The sequence below is a fragment of the Haemorhous mexicanus genome, chromosome 14 (genome assembly GCF_027477595.1).
Source record: "Haemorhous mexicanus isolate bHaeMex1 chromosome 14, bHaeMex1.pri, whole genome shotgun sequence".
NCBI lineage: Eukaryota > Metazoa > Chordata > Aves > Passeriformes > Fringillidae > Haemorhous > Haemorhous mexicanus.
In genome coordinates, this window is record NC_082354.1 from 16,466,064 (window position 1) to 16,479,032 (window position 12,969).

General features: G+C 43.4%; 1 protein-coding gene across 1 annotated transcript in view; it reads right to left on the reverse strand.

The window, feature by feature from the left end:
- Window positions 1-12,969, reverse strand: part of HDX (highly divergent homeobox) — a 40,043-nt gene that overhangs the window by 14,874 nt on the left and 12,200 nt on the right. The window contains exons 4-5 of the mRNA XM_059859109.1: window positions 10,186-10,239; window positions 2,142-2,288 (exon numbers count right to left, since the gene is read on the reverse strand). Coding sequence (XP_059715092.1) covers window positions 2,142-2,288; window positions 10,186-10,239 — 201 coding nt within the window. The remainder of the gene's footprint in view (window positions 1-2,141; window positions 2,289-10,185; window positions 10,240-12,969) is intronic.

The following is a 12,969-nucleotide window of genomic DNA, read 5'->3' on the forward strand; positions in this document are numbered from 1 at the left end:
CTCTGTTCCAAATGAGGACCCCAAGACATTAAAATATTTTAGGATTTTCTTTAAAGACACACTAAGCATCACTCTGGCCTTATTTCAGAAATACCTGCCCTGTTCCTCTTCCTAGGGTTCTGAGAAAGTTGAATAAAAAACTTTTTGCTTATAATACCTTATTAACAAAGAGAAAAAGTAAAGGAATATTAACAGCAGTCCCAAGTACTAAACACAGTTTCATGCTGTGCCAGCCTTGGAAAAAAAAAAAAACAAAACACCCTTTTAAAGCTGCATCTCTAACAAGCTAGAAGATAACATGCTGAACACTATTTTTAGCAAATCTTTTTTGTTGGCTGGTATTTGCTTTCCCAGCTTGCTGATTTTCCTCTTTGAGGAATGCACAACAGGTATGCAGAGAGATGACCTACAGTTTGGGGAAAAAAAATTAAAGAAAACCCCCACACAAGCAGTCCTTTGAGATCTGGATCTCTTTTTTCCAAGCAGTGTATTGCCATTCTTTAAATTTCCCCATCATCTTGTGATTTTAACAAACAGTGCTAACAAAATTTAAAATTCAATCTATCTCTTTTTTAGTAAAGAAGGCACTTGGGAAAGGCAGATCTTTTCACAGGCTTTTCAAGTAGAAAAAATTTCATTCAACATACTGAGAATGTCAGAGAAGATGAACATGTTTTGATAGTGTCTCAAATTAAATGGGGAAGAGAAGGTTCCACATCCTGTGTACTGTGCTGAACAGAGAACATTCTGGAACAGCAAAACAGTGAGGGCAAGAGCAGACTGGAATTGCCATGTGGGAAATCAGCTTGAGAGTTCTATCCCTAAAATACATTCTTATCCCTTATCCCCAAAACATATCCTTCAACACTTCCAGCAAGGTCTGTGAGCACATGGGATCATTTGTGGTCTGTTCAGGTGAAGGTGATGCCAGAGCCTGGGTGTCCTGGTCTCTGCCCTGAGCACAGAAACATTCCAGCAGGAGGAAAGGTTTGCACAGAACTCCACAGTGACACCCCTGGTGTGCCAGTGAGGATGTCCCCAAGGGAACAAACCAAGGGAGCCTGGGTGTCACTGTGCTGTCCAGGAGGTGCTGGCAGGGGGAACAGCTTCACCTTCAGAGAGCAAAGGGAAGCCCTTGGAAAACAAGGAGCAGCTTTGCTCTCTACAGAGAAAAGAGTGATTCTCTTCAACCTCCAGAAGTACAACTGGGCTTTTTAGAATTCCTGTGTGCCCTCACAAACAAATAACCAGATTGGTGTTCAGCCCTGAAAGCAGCTTTGGGACCATGTGAATGCACCAAGCCAGAGGTCTCCACAGCAGGAGAGCTCCACTGAGGGCTCTCAGCCCTGCTGCTGCAGCACTGCCAGGAATTCAGGAAACAGCTGCAAAAAGAGGATGAGCCTTGAAGGAATAATCCCAATTGTCACACCTGTCACAAGGGAAAGGAAGGCTCCTGTCCTTGTCTGACTGCAAACAATGGGTCATTTCCTGAGGCTGGGATGAGCAAAGAGACCCCAGAGGTGCTGCTGGGTGTCTGCTCAGCCAGGACACAGTGACACAACACCCCAGCCTCAGGAGGAGATGATGTGCAGAGGTTCTGGGTGCCAGGTTATCTCCAGCACAGCTGTGCCTCCCTCAGCCACCTACAGCAACCATCAAACAGAGCTGACCCAGAATTCCTCCATCACACCTCAACCTGCCCTCAAGACAGTCTTGTAAAGTATTTTTTCTTTGTGTTTTGGAGCATTTTCTTTCATGCAATTTTCCCTATAAGCATGAATGAGAAGTATTTCCCCTGTATCTTTAGAAAAGCCCTTTTTTGGTATCTTATTAGCAATGTAAATAGTACCTTTCAGTCTTCTAGGATCTCCCTCAAAAATGTAACACTTTTACTTAAAATCTTACTCAAGAGAATGTCAAACAGCTCCTAGTGCTGCTTCTGCTGCTGATCAATAAGACCCTGACCTGAGGCTTTTACTAAATATAGACTGCAGAAAGAGCAGGAGAGCACTTCCCAACATGGTCATTCATTATGTAATACGTGAAATCTATTTCAAGCTTCCTCATGAAATTTTTAAAGCCTTTCATCTGTCCTATTTTTGCTCCTGCGACAAGATAAGGGAAGACTCTGGATTTCTTACCCGAACTATTTCACAGTCAACATTTAATTCTGCAGCCACAGCTTCAATTTTCTCTCTGCAGACTGAGCCCAGGCTGGTCATGCCATTGTCCCAGTATTTCTTTAGGGTAGCTAAGTCTCGGTCACTAAATTGTGTGCGGTCCTGTAACTGCAAGATAAAAAAAAATACTGTTAGATTGAAAAAAAATCTGCTTATCCTGAGCATTCATGACCACAGGTCTCCCACACAGTAACACACACGTTCTACTGTCTCCATGGCTCTCCTTCTCTTTTAAGTCTCTCTTAAGAATTTGGGGTTTTTTTGATTTCTTTTTTTTATCCAGGGCACTCTGGAGTTCCCTGGGATTTGCTGTGAAGGCAGTGGCAGCATTAACACAAGTTTAAGGCACTCCAGCTTTGTTTTAACTCCACCTGATTTCTTTGGTAATTTGTTTTATCTCATTCTATAAGGCCTTACTGAAAATAACTTTTTTCCCCCCTTGTGCTGTTTACTCTCTCCACCCAATTTATGCAAATTACTCCTTAAAGGCTTTTCAAGTTTCTCACCCTCCCCCCTTACATTTCTTTTATCTTACTGCAAACTACAACACTTGCATAATTCAAAGGATTCTGACTTCCTAAAGGGAATACTTTAATGTTTATGTGGTGAGCTTGAGTTTAAATTGGTTCCACTGTTTATCTGTGAGCTCCCAAACTCTTTGTCTACGTTTATCAAAACATGTGATAGTGGATCAGTGATAAAAGCAGAAACACTGAAAAAGAATTCTTAAACATCTTACCACTGTTTGAACTGGTGTGAGCACAGAAAGCACTTCTCTGGTAGAGCTTCCAAGCTTTAACAAAAGCTTTTCATACAGAATTTTATCTAAAATCTACAGTTTCATTACACCAACCCATGTTTTTCACTTTTCCTGGTATTCAGAGAGCAGAAAACCAACCACAAAGTCTGCACTGGTAACTTGTGCCACATGTGTCATTATTTCAGTAGCTCAATTGGGTTCATGATTTCAGTAGCTGAATTCTGTGTTTGCTCATTTAAAAACTGTTAAAAGTTAGAAAGAAATAATTTTAAGTGGAATAGAAAGTAATTTTACAGAACTAGGATCATTTGACAATCTTGTACAGTTCCCAGTTCCAGCTTTTGTTAATCTTCAGAATATTGTAATTGTTGCAATTTTCTTCTTTTAAAAATTACTATTTCTCAAAATGGTAGAAGCACTTGAGTCTCCTCAATGTGTGAACACAAAATAGGGGCATCAAACCTTTGTCTTCCTAAAGTAACCCCAGTAAAAAGATGCCCCAGATAAATTCAAATGTGCTCTGGTTGCACTTGCTGACCGTGGAGGTCTTTTCCAACTCTGATGAATCCATGATTAACTGAGTGCCCACCAGGCACTCAGAGCTTTTCCTGGCTGTAGTTCCACCATCCCAGTCTGGGATTCGAGGGGCTGTTCCCATCCTGCCCATACCACAGCTGATGGTGCTGGGTCAGAGTGGAGCTGGTGAGGAGCACCCTGGGCACCGCTGAGCTGCTGCACAGCCCGAGGCAGCCCAGCACAGGAATGCTCCTGGGCAGAATGCCCCGTTCAGCCACCAGGAATCCACTTGGCTGAGTGAAGGCTGCTCCAGGCTGAGCAAAGTGCAGCTCCAGAGCCGGGCACAGCCAAATTCCCGGAGCCGAGTGCCCGGAGCTGCCGCCGCTCTCGCTGCACGCCCGCCCTGAGCTCCTCCTGACACCAAGCTGTGTTCAAGGAACAAAAGTACAGCCTGGATCACTGCAGAGAGCTCCTTTTATAGCTGCTGGCAAAAGAGACTGGGACTTGGGAAGAGCTCTGCTCTGCAGCCCAGCACTGGGAGAGGGAAGGCAGAGAGGGGTGACAGCAACGCTCAGACTGCACAAGGCACCCTGGCCTCTCCACACTCCTGACTGCCCAGGGCCACCTCACCTCCTGAAGGACCCTGGGTGTTTTAAACATAAATAACTAACACTGCCTGCAGCTTCTGCAGAGTCCACACGGTTGCAAGCCCTCACAGTGAACTCACAGTCTGTGAATTCTGTGGGGCACCAGGAAATGTGTCAGGTGTTACAGCACAGGTAAGGGAGAACCTTGCTCAGGTTGTCTTCAACCAAACCCGGTGGTTGTGTCGGCTAAATTAGAACAAAACCCAAAGGAAGTCCAGCTGCTGCTGTAGGGAGCTCAGGTTTCTTCTTGCCACGTGGTTTTCAGTTATTCAGAAATGCTTTCTCTCCCGAAAGAACCCAGGACAAGGCCTGGGTAGCAGGAACAGTGATCTGCAAGAGATCCTGCCTTGGACTAAAGACACCCAGAGCCTGCCTTGAGTTCCCCAAGAGATGCTGCTCAGGAAGGTGCAGAGCCTGCTTACCTTTTACTTACTCAAAACAAAGACTTTAGATGGAAAAAGCAGAATTTAGCAAAAGCACCTGGCCTTCAAAAGTTCTACTTAAAAACGAGTCAGATCTTTTTCATTTTAGTGGATAGATGTTCATTCGGATGACCTACTGCAAATGTTTCAATACAAATCTTATTAGATACATCACTATTCAATGGGTTTCACCTCAAAACTGCTGAATAATTATGTTAATATAATTTATATTTTCTGCTTTGGAGTCTCTGTCTCGTTTCAGCCATTTTGTTCTGCTAAGGCCAGCATTGAGGAGCCTCTGTGCTCTGCCAAGTGAGCAGCTCTGTGGGATCTCAGAGATTCTGAAGGATCATCATTTACACACCCTGCTCTCAATAGCTGCACCAGCATCATGAGATCAGTGTCACTCCTTAAGCTCAGTAGATGTAAATGACACTTGAGCATGTCCAAAGCTCAGCTCCAGATTAGCTGCCTTCGTGTAACACACTGTGCCATGGGCCTTATCAGCACTTTCTTAGGGAAATCACAAAGCACCTTCAATTGCAGGATCATCCCCTTGACATGGATCATACCCAAGTTTGACTCCTGCATTATAAACTGCTTAAAAATTACATAATGACTTTTATCAGAAAATAAAGGACAGAATTTCTACATTGTACATGTAACTAAGCTTCCATCAATTTAGTTAATAACCTTCTCATGCTTAATATCATCAGAGGAAATGAGGAACCAAGAGGAAAACCTCAGAGCCCTACAAATATCATAATATTCATCATTATAGGAGAAAATATCAGAAGATAATATTGGAAAGCTTCATATTTATGACAATACTTATAGGTGAAGGCAAGCCAGAAATTCAATTCTTATTTTTTACGTCATTAAGCTCTGAATACAATTCTCATTTCCTCTCTTCAGATAGCCAGCTTGCTGATCCAAGGCCTGGCTTTGACAGTGCTGGCTGTTGGCTGAATCCTTTACATTTCCCACTTCAGTTGGCCACAGTTTAAGAAGCAGCAGAGGCTTTGTCCAGCAGAATCCAGCCTATCCATTCCCAAGGAAAAGCAAATTGAATCCGCAGCTGTGCCATGCAGGGTTAAACCCAGCTTATCCCCGACCTCCCAAGTGGAACACCACCATCCTTGGAGGAGATGACCCAGTTTATCAGAGACATTCCTGGCTCTCTGCCAGCCCCTCATCCCCCACTGTGCAGCAATTTCTGTGGTGCAAATCCGGTGTCTATAATTGGGGTGAATAATTGCACGGGGTGGAGTGTCCTCATCCTGCCTCTCCTCAGAGCCTGCGGTTTCACATCGGCTGTCAGGCAGCACTTGAAAATGTTTCAGGCCACGTGCACAAAAGCTATACACAAATATCAGATTATTAATCAAAGACATGCTAAAAAATGGAAGAACTTGAGGTTTTATACATAACTTGCATTGATGCTGCAGCTGAGCACTGTGTGTGGTGTTATTTCAATTGCTGTGAAATCATATTAAATCAACATTCAGTTCTGATACTTGGTGATGAAATAGGCTGAGGTAATGGTTATTTTTAGCAAACAAACCTCTCACAAACAAATTTGCCATGCCTTTGATCCCTGTCACTGCTCCTCTGTTATATTTTGGGAGGAATGGGAAGATCAGAACCACTCAAAGTGTTCAAGGTATGAACAAATCCCAGATTCTTCTGTACAAGCATAGTGTCATTTTGCCTTATTCACCTTTCCTAGTGACACCAGCATGGAGCTCTCTGAACCCTGACATGAACTAATATATGTTTTCTTCAGAGGATTATCAATTTCCACCTCAGGATCTTATTTATATGTATTAACAGTGATTTCTGAATCATTCCACTACGTTTCTCCTTTCCCATCTACACCATTTAATATCATTCTTACTTTTCAGTTCATTATTTCTTGATTTCCCACATACAAATTCTGAAGGTTTGCATCTTCCCCTAACACACCAAGATATTTAACCTCATTAAAGCTGTTCCAGATTACACATTCCTTCAGCCTGAGGTTTCAGCTTCAGGTTTCACCAGTGCCACAAAGCTGCCCCCTGTCAGTGACAGCCATCCTGAGCTTAGGCTGGACACTGCTGCTCACACACAGCTGCACAAACTCAGGCACAGAGGTGTGTGAAGGCACCCTTCCACTCCTGCTGCTCACACACTGCCAGGTTTCTGCAGCAGAGACTTTTTGCATCTTTCCCCACTGGCTGGGTAAGCGTGAAGTTTGCTCTGAAGGAAGCAGAGGTGATAAATATTTCATAGCACCCCATTGTGAGAAGAGCTGTAACTGCTTCAGCATGGAGCCAAAATTACAGATATTCTGTTAATATCTGTTTCTAAATCAAACTCAACTAAAAAGATTTAAAAAACCAAATAGATCTATCAATGCAATGAACAGTCTAGCAAAGAAACTACACTCTAAGCCCCAGACATCTCACTCTGATTTCCAAACCAACCCTCAAACCACACAAACTGACAACTCACTCTTCTGGAGATTTTGAGTTATCTGTGCAACAGTGACACAAAAATCAAAATCCAGCACTCTCCACCCATTTCAGGTCTTTCCTGTCCCCAAATACAAGCCAGAGAGCCCAGACACCCCAAAGTGAAGAGGGCAGATAAGCCCCCCTCTCCCCCAAAATGAAACTCCACCACTAAGGCCCAGCTTGCCCAGAGCCAGCACCTGTGTGACAAATGTTCCCCAGAGCACACCAGTACCTTTAAATGCACCCCAAACACAGCCCATTCTGCTCAGACCTCAGATGGCACAGAACTGAAGCACAGTCAGTACACTCAAGACCTAAGAACAGAAGTGCAGATATTTTCTCCCTTTTAATTCTCCTTAACTGGTACCTTCACTGCTATTTTTGAATCTTTGTTATCCTTCCACCACCCTGTGAAAAACCAAAAATCAATGCATTCATAAAGGCCACTGCACATGCACCAGGACAGAATACAGAACTCTGTCATTTCCAAAGACACTCTCATGAGTTACTGAGAGGGTGATATTTCTAGACTAATATTCATTAACAATCAGGATTACATCATCCTACAGCAGAGCTGAGCAGACAAGAAAGAGTTTCTGCAGAACTGCACAGCTTTTATTTCTCTCCTGATACAGTTGAAGGACAGGGCAAGGGAAACAAAACATCAAGGCAGAAGATTAAAAATTCAGAGCATCTAAAAGACAATCTTCTCCATTTTAACCAAAATACAGATTAGCCTTTTTCCTGTTTGAATGGCAGTAATTGCCATAATGGCACTTCTACAACTCTATCCATTCTATTTCTGTTCCCTCACACTCTTTATTCAAAAGAATTTCACAGTTGAAATCAAAGTTTCTAGGAAGTAGGAGCTTTTTCTCCTTTGCTTGTCTTACCCCTGTGTGTACACAGCAGTTTCAGGGTGCCAAGTCCTCAACTTGCCCCCTGAAGGAGGCTGATTCTGCACTCAGGCTGGGAAAGTGCACCCACAAATCTGGACACAGATGTTGTCAAACAGATTGTGTTAAGCAATGGGTTTTATGCATTTTATTGATTAAAAAGACAAAAGAGTAAAGGCCTAAGGAAAATGAATTCTCTAATTACCAACCTTAATGGTGTCTCACTGCAGGAAAGACATTGAGAGGCTGGGGACAGAGAAGGGAATGGAGCTTGGGCAGGGTCTGGAGCCCCAGGAGGGGCTGAGGGAGCTGGGAAGGGGCTCAGCCTGGAGCAAAGGAGGCTCAGGGGGGACCCTGTCACTCTGCACAACTCCTGACAGGAGGGGACAGCCAGGGGGGTTGGGCTCTGCTCCCAGGGAACAGGGACAGGAGGAGAGGGAATGGCCTCAGGCTGGGCCAGGGGAGGCTCAGGAAATCAGGACATCAGGAATTATTGGAAAACAGGATATTACAAAATATTTTATCACTGAAAGAGTTGTAAAGCATTGGAACAGGTTGCCCAGGGCAGTGGTGGAATCACCATCCCTGGAAGTGTTCACAAAACGTGTGGATGTGGCCCTTGGGGACACAGTTCAGTGGTGACCATGCTGATGCTGGGCTGACTCAATGATCTTAAAGGTATTTTCAAACCTCAGGGACTCTATGATTAATGAACAGGCACCTCCACATCCTTGAAAGTTTAGATTTTACTCCAGTAATGTCTTCTACTGCTGGAGTCAGGTATCCAGCATGACCACAACACCCAACAACCCCCCAGGGCTGCAGGCAGAGGCCAACATCACCCCACTCCCAGCCCTGTGCTCCCACTGCCAAATCTGAGCTGGCTCTGACACACACCTGACCCCCAGAACAGCACAGAACTCTAAAAACAACTTCAGCAGCAGAATTTGTACCTGTCAGGTCACACAACGACCTGGATTACCTTGGCTAAAACCTCCCCATTTAGCCGTGAAATTCTACCCAGGACACTCCCCAGCTCCTTGGTGAGATGCTCTAAAAGGTCATTAAGTGATAGAGGGAATGAGCCTTCCAGAAAAGAGCTGCATTTTAAAAAGCTTCCTCAAGAGAATTAGCACTTAGGAAAGAAAGAAGATGGATTGAGCACAACAGGATTTGTACAAAAGTACCAGTTCCTCTGGGAGATGCTCTTATAAAGTGCTCTCTGTACAAAAAGAAGTAAGTCCTTGTACCAAACTCTGCAGAAATGGGAAGTGCTTCAGCTGAGACCTAGAAAAAGTCTGAGAGAAAACACCATTAACTGATGGTCCTTAGATTCCTACTTATACAGGAAACACTGCCACACTCACACTTTTTGGAGACTGAAGAACTGAAAGTAATAAAGGAAAATGTTCTGGTTACAGAAGGAGAAAGCAAGGAAAGGCTCTTCCATTGCCTAGACCTCACTGCCAACAGAGCAGGCACTGCCAGGGCATTGCCAGGGCACTGCCAGCTCCACAGACTGGGGAGTTTGGTTTCCATGACAGACACTTCCCCAGCTGCTGCTTCTGACAGAGCTGGAGTGTCAGAGCAGCCCTGGAGAGCCTGGCTGTACCATCCCACCTGAGGCTGGATTTGCTGGTAAGGAGGCACAACTGACACCTCTTCAAAGACAAGCTGGAAATGCTGAGCACTAACTAAACAAAAGAGTTGGGCAGGGATTTTTTTTTCCCTGACAAAAGCAGGTTCATACCTTGTGTTACGGTTTGGAGTTGTCTGTGAATTGAGGACATTAAACTGGATGATTCTGCTACTGTGAAATGACATTTATGTGGATAAAATTAGACTTGATCAAGTTCCTACAGCCAGCACTGACTAATTCTGTGTATGTGCAGAGAAGCTGCAGAGGGAGTTAACTCTCTTAAGCATTCAGTTACTTCAATTAACAACCACTTCACTTTCAATATAAAAAACATATTATGACCTCCAAACTCTCAGTCCTGATCAATTCAGATGTTGTGTCTGAGCTAAGAGCAAGATTCCTACCTGGGCCTCACCTCACACTGGATTACAACCTTGACCTCCTTTTAAATTAGACATCAACTTCACCTCAACTGAAACACTGCACCTGCAGATAGTGTTAGTATCAAAGGAAAAAGGGAAAAAACCCACCCAAGGTAAACAGAACTGACATTTTCAAAAATGCATGTTTATCAACTTTTCATTGCTTCACTTGATGCATTAGATACTTAAATGGAAATGTACTTACTGCTCTTTTTCTGGAACAACCTGTAATCCAAGGCACAGTAAGGTTTCCTGAAATCTGCAGAGGGGAAGGAGGAAACAGAACAGAAAACATGAGCAGCTTAAGTTGCTGTGAGAGCCAATACTGAGATTTCAGCACTGTGCATTCAATTCTAACACCAAGGTCTGTAAACAGGTTAAGACTGAAAACCAAAGTCATATTCACCTTTACTGCCAAGAATAAAACACTGTTACTTTGGGTGAGGGCAAGATATCATAGTGACACACAGTGACACACAGTGACACACAGTGACACACAGTGACACACAGTGACAACTTGGGTGTTTCTGTACTTTTGGTACCCCAAAACTTGCATTTCACAACAGCAGTTTCCTTTTCCATCTGGCAGGATGAGCAGACTGGAGTCAGACAAGGGCTGAGGACTGAGCTGCCCTCACATCTTTTTCAATTGCTTCACTTCAACTTCCAAAAAAATGCTCTCATGTTTGTCACTGAGCTGTTCAATGTCTCATGTTAAAGATTTGAGTACCAGCAGAAATTACAGGGATTTCAGGATGGAGAAGGAAGGAGAAGGGGTGTGAAAGCAAAGGACAGCTGCTTCCATTCCTATGGCTTCTCCATCATTCCCAGAGGTCAGACTTTATTACATAAAAATACATCTCAGAGTTTTCCCTGATCATCTGAGGGGTGTCATAGCCTGGAATATTTTAGGCTTATTTAGGATTCCATGTTCATCTTCTGCTGCAGACAATCAATGCTCGAGAGACTCAACACAGCTCTGGAGAGATCAATCACCTGTGAGGAAAAAACCTGTGCACTTCTGCTGACTGACCCAAACTGCTCTGAGAGTTTCTGTACTTGCAGAGTTCTCACTGAAGGCTCTTGCAGCATGACCACAACAAGCACAGCAGCCCTGGTACAGGTGGCTGCTGTACAAGCACATAAAACACTTTTATCCTTCAAGCTTTTAGCTGGAAGCATTTGGAGGTCACCCAAAGTCAGACACTTTCTCCTGACAGCACACAGAGGGTTGAGGGGGATGAAATGAGCACCCTCCCCTCCAAAGGGCCAACCTGCATCAGGGTTTGAGCCTAAAATATTAATTTCTGCACTGCATACACACATTTTAGAAATTCTCTTTGTCTGTTATAACCCTATATCTATCCCCCACTGCAGAATCCACTGCAAAGGCACCCTGAGGAACCAGCCAGGTGCCTCCTCTTCACTCATTTAAAGGGGGCTACAAAAAAAAAAGTGATTTTCTATGGGAATAGAGCAAAATCTACCTAGCAGAGCATTAAGGGTTGCTGGGAAGACAAATGCACACAGTTCTGACAGGGACAGGGCCAAACCAGCCAAGTTCATCTCAAGAGAACTCCCTGGAGTACAGTGTGCATGGCACTGTTCTGAGCTGCCCTTGTGAAACAGGCACAAGGGCTGGGCTTGGGAACAGAGTAAATAAAAATACAGATTCTCAACAGGGTTCCTGTCCCTTAGGGTTGGGGGAAGAAACCAAGACTAAATCCCAACTCAGCCTGGAGGACAGCACAGGTAACCTCTCCACTCCTACACACTCAAAGTCAAACTAAGACAAGCAAGTAGGCTGAAGAATTTGTTTACTGAAACTGCTCAGGCATTAAAATTGATCACTTAATTAAATTTAGTCTTAAGTTACACTAACATGAATTTGATTAATTGAACCAGTAAGGAAGCTATAACTAATTGCTAATTAGATACCCCACCAATATATGACAGTAATTGCTTCATCAAAACATGAATCACACAGTCCTGACTTTGAAGAAGCATCTGCTTGGATGTTCAACTACTCCAATAATCATTTAGCTCAGGTTTAATCTACTTTTAAATTCAAGAAGATTTCCCCAAGTTTAAGGATTTTCATCTCTGTGCTGATGGATAAATTAGCTAAACATGGGCAATAAAATTAACATAAACTGCCTACAAAAAAATGAAATGTCATCCTGTACAAGCCTAAAAGGATTCAAGACAACACCACAGAAAGTCTCTAATACCCAGAAGTGTCACCTCAGGGGTTCACAGGGTGCATGCTCACAGCAATAAGGGAATTAACAGCTTCCTGCTCAGCTTTTCCAAGGTTTAAAACTCTGGAATGACAAGGGATATGACAGGAAACAGAAGCTCCCTCCATCCACACAACAAATCCAAAGAGCAGGGTGTCTGAGACAGGCATGGAGGTCAGCTGGGGTACAGATGAATTTCTCACTTATCAGAAAACCAGGTGTGTTGTTACAGGGGGAAGAAAAAAAAAACCCAAAACAAAACTCCAGAGATCTTATTCTGATCCATAAAACACCACACGAGCAGATAAAATATCATACTATGAACTGTTCTAGCTCTTCAAAAAGACTCAGTTCCTACCCCATAAAACCCCCAAAGTTATTCTTAATTTCATTAAAAAAAAATTAAAATAGAATAAATCAATCTCTCTCTTGCTTTTTCAAGAGTGAAATAAAGCACCATGAGCACACAGCTGATGGAGGCATCAGCAATGGATTTCCCTTCATGAAACTTTATAAAATGTCCTTAACTCAATTGTAAGCACTTTCACCAACCCTTTACTGGACTGATCTGCACATTTACAGCTTTCCTTCTCCCGTGAAACTGGGATGGCAAAGGTAAACAGCATTTCAGGAATTCTATGACCAAGTAAGAAAAGTAACAGCAAACACTGAGAGACTGTGTGAGAGTAGAGAACAGCTCATCTGATGTGCATCTACTCCCCAGAATTTACCCTCTGTCCATCAAACCT